We start from the raw sequence: 17,253 nt of genomic DNA, 5'->3' as shown, positions 1-17,253 counted from the left end.
GAATATTTAATAATTGTATATCTTTTAAGTGAAAAAGGCTATATATAGTCTGGAAGTACTTTTATTTCTTTCTTTTCTTTTATGTGAGCTATCTATGTAGATATTATTGTGTCAGATCTATTATTCAAAATCTTGTATCAATTTGTCTTTCTACACACTTTTGTAGATACAGACTTGAACCATTGATGTTAGTGTAAATTTATTGCATTTATTAAGACACAATTCAATTTTAATTTTATTGCAAAAGACAGATATTTGTGGGTTTTTTTTTTTTTTTTTTGGATGCAATCAGCAGAGGTTTATTGGGGAGAGTTGGCTAGCCAAGGTCAAAACTGCTTGTCCACGCAGGAACAGAATTTTGACAAAAGGCCAGCAAGCTGAGGGTTTTTTTTTTTGTTTTGTTTTGTTTTTTGTTTTGTTTTTTTTTTATAGCATGGGGTGGAAAAAGGAAGGAATTTTCACTTGGTTACACATGATTGGTTGTTTTACAAATTTTGAACATCAGCAGGCTGTAACACTGGGAAAACCTCAAGGGGGGAGTAACCAAGAACAGTGGAACATTTCAGAGGAATCCACCCTAAATGATTTAGAACCACGTGAAAATCATTCTGCATACTCATTCTTCTCAAAAATGTAGTTTTACCTTGTCACTGTGCCCTACCTTGTCATTACCAACTATTTCAGGTTAACTATTTCTCACTTGCCATAGCCCCACCCTGAGGCTTGAGGAATGTTAATCTAGCAAGTGTCCTCTGATTCAGGAATAATGCCCTCCATCCTGAATGTGTCCTGGGGCAGTGAAATCCTGAAATCTTACATCCAGTTCTGCTTTCTGGAACTTGCATTCTTTTGCTCAGGTTTAGGGTAAAGAAAAAGCCTATATATATTTCATAAAATGGTCTTTATAATTTTTAACTCTACATCCCCCATTTTCTGATTAGGTTAGGTTTTAATCATAAAAACTCAATTATTAATAAGCCCAGTCTCACCCCACTTTTTCTGATGTGGATCTTTAGAAAAGTTTAAACTCCAGTGTCATCATAATTATCATTTTCTTGACCTAAAGTTCTATATTGATGGCATAACACAAAAAGCTGAACAGCACTTATCCTCCCTCTAACAAAAGTTACTAATCTATTTAAAATGCAAGGACCTATGGCTCACAAGTGGTCCAGTAAGGGAGGATAATAAGGTCCTCATCCAAGGGGACTTATTGAACCAACTCTCGAATCAACTTTGCTGTGCCTCTCTATCTTTCTGTCTCTGGTCTAACCTTAACATTCTTCTCTTAGAGCAACACACAGACCTCCTTTAAGAAACAGCAAGTCTAGTCCTCTTAGCAGCACCGTTCTCCACACCTGCGGCCACTCCTAGTCTCAATGTAACAGCTAGAGTCAAGGAAAATAGGCTCTCTGAGGAAGCATCTAGGGTGTGTCTCAAACTCACGTTCAAGAGTACCTGTAGGGTTGTAGAAAACCCAGGGAACTAGCTGGACAAGTACACAATAATCTTTGCTCTCATCAAAGATAGCAGTGGAGACACATGGTGTTAGCCCAGAGCTGCAAGCCTACTATTTATCAATCTTAGGCACTAAGTATCTGTTAGCAGGGGTGCTCAGGCTCTATTCTATTGGCTAGGGGTCTCTTTTTAAACACACTTTCAAAGTTGTCCTCTGACTTTTAACATATTTTGTGGCACATAGTTGTTTACATACACGTGAAATCACATATATAATAAAGAGAAATTGCAAAAGGAACAAATCTATATAACTCTAGATTCACATTTCGATTTCAATCTTGGAATCACAAGCTGTCGTTTAACCTTGGCTGTACACACCCTAAGCCCCACCCTCTAAGGCAGCATTACCCCTGTGCCTCTAGGTTGGGGATGTCTCAGGAGTCAAGGCCTGATGCTCTTTGGCCTTGTAGAATAGCAGAAGACCTTGAGCTAAAAAGCAGGGGTTGTTCTCTTTTCCTCTAGATAGTAGCTGGCAGGATGGCTAGCAATCTGAGTTCTTTCTCTTACTCTGTGTTTTAACTGAGGCCATCTCTTAGGCCCAAAACCGGGAAGGGCTCCTGTATCAAGCCACTTGATCTGTCTGGTTATTGCCTCAGGCCACTAAGTCTCCTCCCTTTTGGTGTCCTGGGCAACGAATATTTGCAGCTGCTGGCTTCATCAGGGTTTCCTCTCTTGGTATATAGCCCTGCGGACATGGGCTGTGGCAAAAGCATACCTGCTTGTTGGCCCCAGGTTCCAAGGTTGCTCTATGCACCGATGATCCCAGGGGTGGGGAGTCAGCCCCAGATGACATTTGTGTCCACCACAGTAGCGCTGGCTTGTCTCTGACCAGCATGGAGAAAACTGCTCCCGTCTGTAAAGCAGGTTACCTTGGCTCCGGGCTGGAGTCAATAGGAGAAGCCTTTCCTCTACCCATGAGTTCTTGTCAGCTAGTTGCAGCCCATTGAGTAGGAAGTGTGTCTGGACGCCTGTTGGGGGCTGACTTTTAGCAGAAAGCGGCTATCAGCTTTGCAGCCATCTTGAGCCATATACCCTGACATGAGACTTGGATTACAATAGCCTACAACAGCTGAGCACACTCCGATAATCTTGGTTTAGATACCTTGGGTGTGTGAGATTAAAGGTGTGTAATTTAAGAGTATGACTTAGAAGTATAGAGATCAGATTTAGAGACAAGACCTAAGGGCATGATTAAAGGTGTGACCAAAAGGCATGGCTTAGAAGTGAGACATATAAAAGGCAGAGACAGAAGGTAGAGAATCAGACACTTTTAGGAGACACTTCAGGGAGTACAACTTGGAGTAGGAATTAGGCAGTAGGTAGCAGGCACTTGGAAGAGAACTTGGAAGAAGTAACTTGGAACTTGGAGGCACTAGGGACTAGGAACTAGGGACTAAGAACTTAGGACTTGGGACTTGGAGAGAAAAAGAGACTGAAGAATAAACTGGATTGAATTACACTCTGTCTGGTCTCCATTCCTCAAGACTGCCCTCACTCTCTCTCTTGCTAAACCCCGATCTGCGGACTGGAGCAGCAGCTTGGGCCGGGATACAGTGGCCACGAAACACAGGGTAGCCAGGGCCACAACATTTTGCTCGGGCGGCAACAGACCCCCATCCTGGGGAGTAAGTCTCAAGCTGGCTCCTTTATTTGCAATGTGCACACTGGTCTTTTTCAAGGAGTTTCTTATCTCCCTTTGATTGGAGTCCCTCTTCTCTGCTTTCTGTAAATTCTTTTCCTGTTACCTTTCTTTTCCTTCACCTCTCTGTAGTCTCAGAAACTTACACTAGACCTTTTATCTTACACTAAACCTTTTATCTTCTCCACTCCTTTTCTCTAGACTTACACTAAACCTTCTAGTGACTTATCTTGTAGTCTTTCTAGCCTCCCTGTTTAACTTCATGTGCCTTGGTCAAAATTAGTGAGGTCTCATGTTTGATAGACACAAGATCTATCAAAGGGGATCTGGTGTGAGCCTTTGGTGTCCCTTACCTTCTGTAACCCACTGTTGACCATGGCCTGATCAATGATGGGGTCCCCATGTCTGAGGGAACATTCTTTTTCCAGTGTCCTCTCTTGTTCTTCACTCCTAAAACCAGAACCTACAAGGTTCTTTCAGAAGAAAGGCTTTTTTTTTTGGGGGGGGGGGGAAGGGTATTCTTCTACTAGATTTATCTAGGTGACTATATTGGGCACTAGATCTAGGTGTCTGAGGGATCCTGGCCTATCTATTGCTTTGATAACTAACTTACTTTTTACTATAAATTTGTATCTGTACCAAAATGGAGGCCTATTCTTTTGGCTCTCAGACTTAGGACAGCCTATAACTTTTTGTGGTAGGCAACCTGCCTGACCTGTCTGACCTGTCTGCAGGCAGGTTTGTTGGTTCATCTCAGTGCTATTTATTCACTTTTTCCCTTTTCAAAATCTCAGCGCTATTCACTCACTATTTTTTTTTCTAATAAAAAAATATATAATTATAACTCTCGGGTGAATAATCTTGTTGGGGCTATTTATCTAGCTGTCCTGGCTCCACTGCCAGATTTTTTATCACCTGGGCTCTATCTTATCTTCATAGGCAGCAGGTGGAAAACCGCCAATTTGTTACAGCAGTGACCCCAGGTCCCCAGTACAGTTATACACTCCAAATTAGGTGGTGGCCAACTTGTGTGGCTGGGTGGTTCAAGGGGGCTGTGCTGGTGAACCACGAGCTGTCTCCCACCAAGTGAGGGCTGGGTGAGGGCGCCCTCCATGTGGTGTTATCTAGAGAGCACCCTACATGTGGTAGGTGGGCTGTCCAAACCCTCACTAAAGGACCTGCCCGCCTCTCTGCTCTACAGTAGCACTCTTGTACTCTTTCTCTGCCAGCAATCATGTTATCTCTTTTTAACTCAGGATGTTTAACACAGATTAACGGCTAACACAGACAATTTGCCAAGAAAACACACACACACTCACACACACACACACACACACCCAACACAAATACCTCGTCCCTCTCACGGGTGGCACATAAATCAGGTGATACAGACAATTCTTGCTCCTGCCACAGGAGCAGAGACCAAGTTATGTTGGGCCTTGGATGAGGTAACTCCATTTAACCTGCCACCTTCAGTCACATAACACACAGGTAGAGGGCGTGATTAACAAGTCTCCACCTCCAGAGATTTAAATATTAATGAGTTATCTAAAGGTCAGTTAATTAAGTTATTCCCTCCCCCTCTTCCTCCTCCCTATAAAAGGCCAGGTGAGCCTGGCTTTGGGGGGTGGGGGGGAGCGCATACCATCTATACCCACTCAACATGCCATGAACAATAAAAGCTTTGGGAAACTCCTTGTGTCGCCTGGGCCTGCAGCCACCAGATTGCCAACTTCTGGAACCCTGAACCACAGCTGCCACTGCCTGTACGCAGCAGCTGCTTCAATGTGGGTCCCTCCACTGGCCAGTGGTGTGGGAAGCACACCCCGGACCAGCTGCCAGACCTCCCTCCCCCCACGAGATTTTTTTCCCCACAAAGTTATACAATAAGGGCATAGAAAAATAGCCAGAAATCAGCCTGCCTCTGCCTCTCAAGTAAGACTCCAATAACCAGATAACTCGGTCAGTCTTCACAGATTCAGATTTAACAGATTCAGACAACTTGGCCAGCCTATGCTGGACCAAGTCTACCAGATTTCTCACATGCCAACAATGAACAACTCAAAAATAGACACACTGTCATGAGAGCACAGCAAGTGAGAGCACAACAACCGCTGCCCTAGGCTGCGGTGGCCATTTCTGACCTTTCCTCTCTGCCCCATTGTTAACTTACAAAAAGACTAACAAAAACTGTCTCAACCCTAGTGCCAGCCAAGAGATTCCATATCCTCTCCGGCACCTAGATGAACCCCCAGATGTCTCTGGGGGATGCAGCAGCTAGTGACCTAGATGGTTTGCTGCCCTCATGAGACAGAAACAGCTGCCAGTCCAAACCGAAAGTGCACTTTTCAGAAACCAAATAATTCAGACAGACGGACACAAATAACTTAGAAACCAAACAACTTAGACAAACCTAGACAAAACGGCACACGAGAAATCAGACGATTTAGACTACGCAGCACATGAAAAACCAGAAACCAGGCAATTTAGACAAAAGGTCACACAACAACCTGACAGAAAACCGTGGTGTTCCCTCACCTCCCAGTGGGGTTCTTGGATTAGGGTGGTCACAAAATCCAGGATGAGCCCCCAAATGAAGACCCCCCAAACTCAGGAGACCCTTCCTCAAGTCTCAGGAAATCACGACCACCCAAAAATCACAAGAAACCATACCTGGATGCAATCAGCAGAGGTTTATTGGGGGGAGTTGGCTAGCCAAGGTCAAAACTGCTCATCCACGCAGGAACAGAATTTTGACTGATACTTGTAGTTCTATTTTGGAACTTTGAAATCTACATTCTCAAGACAATGTTAGCATAGGCCACAAATATGCTAAAATTTTCTGTGCTTGCCAGGCTATCCAAGGTATTTATAATGGCAAGAAATCTGTTCTGTTATAATATACACATGTACACAAACAAACATATACACACTCTCACACACAGACATGCACACACACAGATACATAAATGTACACCTATACGCAGGCACACACAAACACATATACATACACAAAGGCACACATAGGCATACTCCCATCCACATGCACTCACTCTCAGGTATACAAGCACATATACATACATATACACACAATTACAGAATTTCTGTTTAAACTTTGTTTTGTGCATAAAATACAATTTCATCTACCGATTCTTTACTCATTCCCCACTCAATACTCATTTTCTAATGAAATGAAATTTTTATACTTACCATTAGCATTTATTCTAGTTCAACTTTACTAATAACCAATATTTCATTTTAAAATGTTTTTTTTACTGTGTTTATATTATAGTCATACAAGAAAAATGTCATAGGTTCCTAAAACTTACTTCTTGGGTCTACAGAAGATGGGATTTAGATTACAACAAACCCCTGTACTAGAGCATTAACCTTCTTAAGGAATAGGTCTTGGTTTTAATGTTTATTTCTTAGTTCGTGACTACCTTATAATTGCCAGCTTTTAAATTTTGCTGAACTTAGAACCTGGTTCTAGCCCAGTAACTGAAGAGAGGTTGATACAGTGTAGTCTAAGACTTTATTAACACACTTAGCCCCAAGAATAAATAGTGACTGAGTAAACAGCAACTCATAAATTCTTCCAGGTCAATTCAGAGATATATGGTAGGCAAAGATTTCACAAACTAATTATAATTTGCTACTTTGTACATAATTAAGCGAGATTAAAAAAGAACATTTAAAGATAAAACAATGAGACAATAAGACTTAATTCTAAGTTAGCAGTAACAGTCAAGTCTTGATATGATTGTATAATAGCTTTTGATTATTTTTATAGTATCAAAATTATTTTCTTTATACTTATATTTCCATATGTAACCCATTTGGGGAATTAATGACTTGTGATCATTTTATAGATTCAGATCTTAAGAAAATCTGATTTACTGTTATGTGGAAATGGGAGGAGATGTTCACCTAATGCTAGAAACAAAATTACTCAGTATCCTAAACCGCCACACATGTATCTTATTTGTGGGGTAGTTGGCTAAGTGTGCATGAGAAGCTGTCTGTGCTACGAATGTGAAAATATCAAATCTTTTGGTCACTAGCTTGCCTATTTGTTAAACTTGCTTCAGCAGTCTACCAATAAAGCAGTAATTAATGATTTTATCTCTGAATTGAGAAGAAACTTTTGATAGATCTTATCCTACTTAAAATATTTTAAATATGCAATCATCAATTTCTTTTTTAGTACTACATATGTGGACATAATTATGGAAGATATGTACTCAATGTGTCTCCATCAATTAAATCATACTGAAATGTATAAATTATACACATCATACATACAACAATATCTATAGTAAAGAAAATTATATTTTAAATTAAAATTATAAATGAAAAAAGAATAATGTAATCTCACAATTTTCAGACTTTGAAACGTATTACTATACTACTTCTATGTTTAAACTTTGTGTTTTAGAAAATAAAATATGACAAAACTAACATAGAACAACAATAATAAAATAAGCTGACTCAGACTTCAAAATATACATGTTTCATTGATGAATTTAGGTCCACTATCAAAGTTGTACTTAATAATGGTAGCAAAGCTTTGGAAGATTATTAAAATTCTGAACAACATATATTTTGTCATGTCCTTTAATAACATATTACTATAAATAGATCTTATTTAAATTAAACTATAATTAATGTATCAGTTTAACAAATATACAATGAATACCAAAATTTAGTTAAAATGGGTAATGCACTTGCTAGACAAATATGAGTTTACAACTTTGAATTTGAAGAACCATGAAAGAAGGTAATACAGCACACATAGGTAATCCGAGTATTCTTATGAAGCTCAGGAGCTAGGCATAGGCAACATCAAACTAACCCCAAATATCCCCTTAAACAAGATAAAAGAAAGAGGAACACTCCAGGTTATCTTCTGATATCTACATATGCTGTAAGAGATATGCATGCTCATACACATAAGGGCTCACAAGTGAACACACACAAACACACACACACACACACACTAAGTCAACCAAAAAGTCCAACATATTCTAAACTCATTTCATTAATATTTTTACATTATTGAGAAACCAAAACATTGATCATTTTAAGATGTTTCCAGGATCATAACTACTTTTATGAACTGATATTAAAATCAAGTATGTGTGTCTTGCTCTTCCTGGAAGAGAGGTTTCCTAACAGTCAACCAAAATATGAATGTTCTTTAAAAGCAGTCTTTACAAATTTTTTTAAAATAATAAGTGTCTATAGTATTATCACTTTTATCTTCATACATGGATATTTGGGGGTAGAAGAAGAACGAGAAAGGAATAAAAAATGTAAAGGCTTTAAAAAGTAAACTAAAATATTCTGAACAAGATGAAAGTCATGCTTGGTATTGTTAATAAAACCAAAAATCTATAACCAAAATCTGATAGGCCCCAAGGAACAAGTTGATGCCATTTTTTCATCCAAATAATCACAGTAATGAACAATCCTAAGTTATTAACTTTATGCTCAGAGATGAGTGCACATCTATGAGATGTTCACTTTCTTTATGTTTATCTCTCATGAGACTCTCATGGGAGAATAGTTTGCAGCAGATGATGACTAATACAGACACATGCAAATTCAGGTTAATGTGCAAAGAATAAAAGACTGAGGAACCCTAACTCAAAATGAAACATTTATTTTTCATCTATTCTCCCAAGTGTTAAGGGATCATTGGGAAATGGTGAAAGAAAACCCACCCACCTCAAAAAAATAATAATCCAGAATTCCTCCTGCCAAAAGAAAATGCAGAGAAAAAGAATGGAGCAGAGTCTGAAGGAAAGGCCATCCAGAGACTGCCCCACCTAGGGATCCATCCCATCTGTAGACACCAAACTCAGACACTATTGCTGATGCCAAGGAGAGTTTGCTGACAGGATCTTGGTATAGCTGTCCCCTGAGAGGCTCTGCCAGAGCTTGACCAATACAGATGCATATGCATAAAGCTGATCATTGGACTGAGCACACGGTCCCCAATGGAGAAGTTAGGGCAAGGACTGAAGGAGCTGAAGTGGTTTTCAACCCCGTAGGAAGAACAACAATATCAGCCAACCAGACCCTCCCGCAAAGCACCCAGGGACTAAACTACCAACCAAAGAGTACACATGAGGGGATCCATGGCTCCACCTGGATATTTAGCAGAGGATTGCCTTGTCTGGCATCAATGGGAGGAGAGCCCCTTATTCCTCTAGAGGCTCAATGACCCAGGGTTGGGTAATGCTAGAGCGTTGAGGCAGGAGTGGGTGGGCGGGTGGAGGAGCACCCTCATAGAGGCAGGGGGTAGGAGGGAATAGAAAGTTTATGGAGAGAATATTGGGAAAGGGGATAATATTTGATATGTAAATAAATAAAATAACCAATAAAAAGAAAATATTCTAAAAATCTCAAGATAGTACATATTTACAATGAAACAATTGTAGGACATGACAGAGCTGTTGCACACAAAATCTCAGCATCTCTAAACACATGCATGAGATCTGATAAAAACAAATCAGTCAAAGCACCAACATGGGTGGGTACAAGGTGGGTCCACAAGTCCCACCAGAAGGTGAGTGACTGTTAGCAATTGATAATGGCTAAGAGGTGGAGAATGGGTTATCTTCAGGGATTAGACATTCTGAGAGATCACTCATACCTGTGAGATGGCTCTATATCCATGAGTAGGCAATCAGTATTGGATGGACTCAAGGGGGCAATTGGCAATGAGTAACAGAGAGTAAAAGATTCTACATGATTTCAACTAGGCAAATCTCAAAGAAACAGGAAGTTTCCTTCAAATCTGATTCCTTGTATGTATCATGGGATAAAGTTGCCTTGGCAAAGTTGAGTCACAGAAGTAGAACAGTAGCTAAGATGGGTATATTTGATCAAGGGGTGCATCACATTGAAGAACATGTGCTAGATGAAGGTTGCTTACCGTGAGACCCTGAGAAATCAAGATACAAATAAGCCAGAAGCAAGTTCCCAATGGTCTCCAGCAGGGTGTGTATTCCATGTTCTCATTGTTTCCTACTACACGCCTTTTCTAATTGTATACAGCCTCCTTGTCATACTGAGAAACAAAGCATGTACCACGGTAGCTTTTGAGGTAGGTTTTAGATTACAGCACATGTAGGTATCTTCAGTGTTCACATTTACTTTTTAAAAAATAAAATCAAAATTTGATAAATTATTAAATACACAGTGTTAAATAAAAACTACCCATCGAAAGGTAAAGAATAGTGGATACTCTTGCAACCATTTAGGTATGTGTACATTGTGAATTTGTGTTTAGGAGTAGTAAGAACATAAATTAAAATCCCCAAATACTCTAGTCAACATGGCTCTCCAGAATAATTTGTTCAAATACATAATGCCTTTAGTGGCATGTAAATATCCTACTTTTAAGTATTTTTTAAATAAATAAATAAATAAATAATAAATAAAAGCTAAAAAAGATGCTGACTGAGATAGACACAGATACTTACCACCCAATCAATGGATTGAAGTCAGGGAAAGGCTGGAAGAAATTGAGAAGGAGGGTAACCCCATAGGAAGACCAGCAGTCTCAACTAACCTGAACCCCAAGATCTCTCAGACACTGAGCCACCAGTCAGGTAGCATACACTCACTGGTCCAAGCCCCACTACATGTATACAGCAGAGGACTGCCTGGTCTGGCTTCAGTGAGGTAAGAGGCACCTAAACCTCCAGTGACTTGAAGCCTCAGGGAGTAAGGAAGCTTGGCAGGGGGTTGGGGGTTCAGGGTTAGGGTGTGGGGGAGTGGAGAGTCAGGTTGGGATGGGCATTCTCTTGAAGACAAGGTTGGGAAGAATGGGATGAGGAATAGTGAGAGGGTAGACCTGGAAGGGTGCAAGGACTGGACTGTAAAAAAAAAAATAAAGGTAATAAAAAAATAAAATAAAATAAAAGCCAACACATTTGAAAATAGGGATATTTTGAGGCATAACAAGTATTTGTAATTCATGATATGCTGGAGTCTATCTTACTTCACCTGTAAGAAAATTATAGCTTTTCAAGAAAATATAAAAGTCCAGAAAGTAGAGTCCATAGAGAACAATGAACACCACTAAAACATAAAGAAAGATGACAGCCGTTCACTAGTATGTCAACATCTCTCCATCACACTTCACTAATTCCTCAAAGTTAATTACAACTCTGGCTAGACAATGTAAAGAGAATATAGCACAGAATTATTCCAGTGCAATTTACGAGCATACGGTTTAAGATTGTAATTTTCCAATGTTTCCCAAAGTTTAAGATTATAATATTTCCAGAGTATTCTAGTGAATCATGCTCTAGGCACAAACAAGGAGCTTGTAATTTTAGTTTAAGTGGGAGTCAAGTGAACCAATGACTCCAGACATCTCACTGATGACCTACATTGTCTAATCACATAGCAGTGATGAATTAGGACTAATTCTACCAAGAAGCCCATCTCAGCTCAGTTTACTGACCACCATCCTCCTGGGTAAAATCCCCATCTCAAACAGAATGTTGTCAGATTTCTAGGGCATTTTTAAAGAGATAGCACTAGTTTATTTAAAAATAATAAAAATAGATCCAAACACCTCTGGGGCTTCTTTAAATAGGATTGAAATGTACACTTTTTTTTTTCCCCCTCAGGTTTAGTACCTCGTTCGTCCTCTCCCACTTGGCAACTGGCCCAGTTCTTTTGTCTAGGACTAAAGAGTCATTGTGTGACTAGCATGGCATATTGGACAAAGATCTAGCCAAGGGCAATTTAGCTAACTCTTACTTTAAAAGCTTGATAAAAATGTTCTCTTTCTCTCTTTCTCTCTCTTCATATTGGAAACTTCAGATATTGGTTTCATTATGGGCAGACTTGGGAGAATGTATCGAAATAGTGACCAAAAAACCTCCAGTCTAAAAAGGCAACTAGTCCCCTTTTTCCTAAATCAATTCATCAACTATTAGTAGCACACAAATTTCTTATATGCCATTTTTCTTCTCTGAACTTACACAGTGATTTCTTCTAGCATTATTAAGTATTCAAGATCAGAGACAAAAAAACAAGTGTAAATAAAATAAAAATAAATGTTACCAATGATTATTTATAGCACTAAGTTTCCTATAAAGAATTCGTTTTGTACAAAATACATCATAATTTCTCTGAAATGTATATTAAGTGAGGATTGAAAATCTAAACCTTTTTACTTTGGTCCAATCTATCTATAGTAATATGCCATTGCTTATAGAAGGGAAAGATAGTTATCATGTTAATTTGTGCATAATATTTTTGTATAGTAGTGATGAAATGTATTATGTATTTTAGCTAAATTTACCTGTACTATGGTACTCCTCAGTTCACCCTGGCTGACCACAGACACATAATTCTATGACAAAGAAAATAGAAAATAACTATCATCTTGTTCATCTAGTTAATATTTCCTAAAAGCTGCCTTTCCCTTCTAGATGAATATTTTTAAATTTCTAATTCAATTAGTTAAGTAGAAAATTACCCAGATGTTCATCATTTTCGAAAACCTAGTCATTAAACTCACTGCCCTCTGTCATCCTGTGTGTGATTCTACAGGATTTCATTATTCTAGCTAAAAGGAAATTGATGAAACTTTTAGGCATGTCTGCATCCTTTACCTGGAATTTAATGTATTTCTCGTACTTCGCAGATACTTATGTAAAATACACTTGCTAAGCTATGGAGATCTGCTCCAGTGGTGTGCCAGGATACTTAATATTTGTATTCCTGTGGTTATTTTGACTCAGACTTAAAGGCAAGAGCATCCAAACCCTTGAAGACAAGGTGGTCAAGAATTACTGTGAAATTTCTTAGGTTAGTGCTGGTTAGAGAAGAGAAAATTTTAAACTACAAAAACTGCTTACAAGGTACTATTATAAATTCTACCTATCTGCATCACCTCCATACAATTCCTGGGGAAATCCTGCTCAATGGAATAACCTAAAACCATTAATTAGTAAAGCGCATATGGCAGAAAAATCCACAGATAATAAATAATTATCCAGCTCTCTCAAATTCCATTTGATAAATATGGTTTTGAGTTTAATACCTCTCGATATTTGATATAAAAAATATGCTTAATGTTTTGCTCTTACACACCAGACACAGACCTTGAAAATGCTGACATAGGATTATCTTAGATTCTACTAAACGATTTCCTGGAATAAAGGGAAGTGTCCTCAGTGAGATCTGATATAACTGCACACATTTAGCAGTTGTTAGTGAAAAAGAGCCTGATCAGAACTCTGCATAGGCAGTGGTATGGTTCAGGTGGGACAGTGCGAGAGAAGGAAGTACTTACACAGACCTCTCTGCCGAGACAGATTCAAAACTGTAGAAGTAAGTGAACGTGAAAGCTGAATTACCAGAAGGGAACTTGTTAGGAAAGCCTGTCTGAGCGTGTGACCTCCTCTAGATATTCCTACTTCACAGAAATGCCAGAGGCACAGTAATGTCTGAAGCAGAAGGTGCTAAATAGCTTGAGATTCATGGAAAAGTCGGCTTAACTTCACTTCGTTCTCTAGCTAACCGATGTGGAGCAGGTTCCAGAGCGGGAGAGCTTGTCTGTTTTGAGTGCCCGTACACTTTGTTGTTTGATGTTCTCTTTGTGGTTAGGACACCCTCTTGCTGTGTTCACACAGTATTTCCCTCCACTTAGCCTAAGATTTGGGAAAACATACAAAGACGTCTCTAATATTCCTGTCCAGGAACCACCGAGGACATTCTACTATCATTTAAAAAAAAAAAAAAAAAAAAAAAGATACTTTAAGAAAAAAAATAGAAATCATTTTCATTATTCTGGAAGGAGCATTATAATTTTAATTCCTTTTTTTAAAGTTACCTTGTCACTAGGCGTGTTTTGTTTGTATATATGTGTGTTTGTCTCAATAACAGTGTAGTCTTAGCTTAAGACTTCCTTTACAGGCAGAAGAAGTTCCTTTAGAGCAGTGGTTCTCAGCCTTCCCAATGCTGTGACCCTTTAGTACAGTTCCTTGTGTTTTAGTGACCACCAAAAATAAAAAAAAAAAAAATAAAAAAAACATCTGATTGCTCCTTAAGCAACTGTAACATTGCTATGGTTATAATTGTAATGTATATATTTTTGGAGATCCAGGTTTGGTGAAGCGATTGAGACCTACAGGATGAAAATTTTGCACTGCTCTAAAGGGAATATTTGAGATTGATGATTACCAAGGTCAGACATTGCCCTTTGGGTGATGTGGGGTTTAAGGGAGATACATTTCTTTCAACCTACTAATACAAAACTAAATTATTCAAAACACGAAACATGAATAAAAACTTATGAGTGAATTATCTTATTTTTTCAGATGGATTTAAATCACATTCAGTCGTCTTTATTCTACAAATAGTTCTTTAGAAGATAGCACACCAAAGGACACAGACAAATATATGTACACACACAGGCACACACACACACACACAAATACATATTTATATTTCTATCACATATCATTAACAATATTCTAATAAATTGTATTTTATCAATTTTAACTGCTTATTTTGTAATCCCTTTGACAACAGAGTATACTTAAAACTTTTCTTTCAATTATATCTGAACATTTAAAAATCATTTCAATGGCTCATAAACTAAAAAGAATATTACACCATTTCAAAGATCAAGCTATCAAATACATTACACTACATTTACATCAAGACGAATAGCAGTGAAAACCGCAGGTACAGCCCATTGTCCCTTGCTAGCAGACCAGGGCGAGCATTTAAACAAGTTTCAGCACACAGTTCAAGAACAGCAGTATGTTAAGAAGATAGGAAGAAGACTCACCAGAATTGGGGTCCGAGTTGCCATCTGCTTCGGTCCTCTTGTCCGGAGAGGCCTGGTCGTAGAATTCGTCCTGTGGCTGAACCAGAGGAAGAGGGTGTGAGATCAGGGTTCCACTACCCACCGGCTCGTGGTCTCCCAGACCACTGTCACTGCAGCTTTCCTGGGAGCCATCCGGGAGGTGAAAGGTAACACGGCGCTGAGACTACAAAGAAGACCACAGGACACGCAATTAACACCAGTTTCTCCCTGGCACCATGCTCATGCTCAGTAGAACACACATTCAAAAATTACAGCACATAAATGACATAGTATAAAACCGAAAGATGCAAGGTTAGAAACAAAGGGCCAGCGTTCATCTCGCATTTACTAGGTAATGGCCGACTGACAAGTTACCAAAACAAATGTCTGACTTTAATAATTGAAGGGCATAAAATTAATGTGAAACCTTGGAGAAAATGTAAAAAAAAATAAAGGTGCACACTTGGACTCATGAAAAAAATTATAGAGAATCCCCAAATGTGTGCACTCATTTGCTTCAAAGTACTGAGTAGATAATTCTTTAATTCAACATTTTCATAGATTTATTTATATGAGTACACTGTACCTATCTTCAGACACAATAGAAGAGGGCATCAGATTCCATTACAGATGGTTGTGAGGGTGGACCAGGTAGTTGCTGGGAGTTGAACTCAGGACTTTTGGAAGAGCAGTCAGTGCTCTTAACCACTAAGCTATCTCTCCAGCTCCTTAATTCAACATTTCAAGAATATTTTTCAGGCACCTTGCTTTCTAGAGACATTCAATGGAGGACTGTTGCTATTGTATAGGCTGATTTTTCAGTTGGCCCTTTAAAGTAAGAAATATAATGATACAAATAATAATGTAACATCAAATGAAAAGTGGTCTGTATTTTATTAAAGCCAGTCGTGGAAAAATTAATTAAAATTATTATTACAAATAGCAAAGGTATGTTAAGTTGATATTGACGTATATTGAAGAAAATAATTTTATTCAAAACTTGAAAACAGAGACAGGGAGAGATTAATGAGCTATTTTTGCTCACTGGCTCGGGCTTCATTCCTAGCCTATTTTAAAAAGACATTTCAGTAGAAATGTATTTAGCATAGTGCTTTGGCATGTGTTACATATATGAATCCACGAAATGAACTAAGATGTACTTATAGTCACTTCAATGAAAGCCAGTGTTTTAGTACAACAAAAGTCTGCATTCCATTCTAGCATGGACCACAGTTCAGTTTTAATGGTCAATGTGCTTTTGGCTGATGTAATACATGAGATATAAAAATATGTGCAGCTATGTAGGGGTGAAAATGTAAGCTGTAGGGAATTACATATGTTGGTAAATGAATACTATAGTACTAAAAGTAATTTCCATTCTTTCACAGACAAAAGACCTTCCAGTATTATGCTACACATGATTACTTTTATAGAGATAAAATGGCATTACTAATATATAGAAACAGATAAAATTCGAGTATATAGTGTATAATAAAACCATCTCCTAGCTTTTAATATTTGTGTTTTTTAAGCGATAACTTACAGAGTATATTCAAAGAACCAAGCATGCTGCTAGAAGCAAATTCCATAGGCAGGTGCATTGTAACTCTATTAAATTCTTTTATAGACTGACAATAGAACACAGCCGATTTTCTATGAGTCACTGGTTCAAATCCAGCTAAAAGTCATCCCGGAGAAGAGCTGGTACCACTTTATTGCTGTTCAATGGCCTATGTGAAATGAGTTGATAGTTCAGTACATTTTTAATGAACTGACACCAACATCCCATAAACTATAATCATAAATGGTACTAATTGTGTCTCATGTAGCACATTTCCCCTTTACACGCAACTCTTGGATTAGCATCACTCATCCCTCTTCCAAAGATTCTCCCCTATGCCTAGGTGAGCACTGTGATGGAAAGCAAGCTGGACACAGAGAGAAACGTTAGACATGCAGCAGCCCTTCTGAAACAAAGGTTATAACGCTACAGTGTTTATGTTGTGCTTGTTCTCCCTTGACATTTAACTGTCAAGGCAAGAGTGCTCCCAAGCTCATACCTCAATATGTTCTGCATCTGCTATGATCTTTTATTGATGAAGTGAATATCAAGGGCATTGAGCTCAATGGCCATTATACATGATGGTCAGCAATGATTTCTAAGGTGACTGCCCAGGAGAAACCTAAGGACAAACACACTGTCTTCTGATAACTTCTAGATGCTGCATACACCATTAAGGGCTCTATA

At 38.6% G+C, this 17,253-nt stretch overlaps 1 protein-coding gene across 4 annotated transcripts in view; it reads right to left on the bottom strand.

The window, feature by feature from the left end:
* The window catches only part of Pcdh9 (protocadherin 9), an 828,173-nt gene that overhangs the window by 294,179 nt on the left and 516,741 nt on the right, over positions 1-17,253 (bottom strand). For 2 of the 4 annotated variants that reach the window (XM_076930670.1, XM_034497600.2), the window contains one exon: positions 14,988-15,189. In XM_076930670.1, the coding sequence (XP_076786785.1) occupies positions 14,988-15,189 (202 nt within the window). The remainder of the gene's footprint in view (positions 1-14,987; positions 15,190-17,253) is intronic. The other 2 variants (XM_076930671.1, XM_034497601.2) reach the window with 1 other exon arrangement.

The sequence above is a fragment of the Arvicanthis niloticus genome, chromosome 3, assembly GCF_011762505.2.
Source record: "Arvicanthis niloticus isolate mArvNil1 chromosome 3, mArvNil1.pat.X, whole genome shotgun sequence".
NCBI classification, from domain to species: domain Eukaryota; kingdom Metazoa; phylum Chordata; class Mammalia; order Rodentia; family Muridae; genus Arvicanthis; species Arvicanthis niloticus.
Note: the sequence above shows the minus strand (reverse complement) of the source record. Positions and strands in the feature narration are given on the sequence as shown.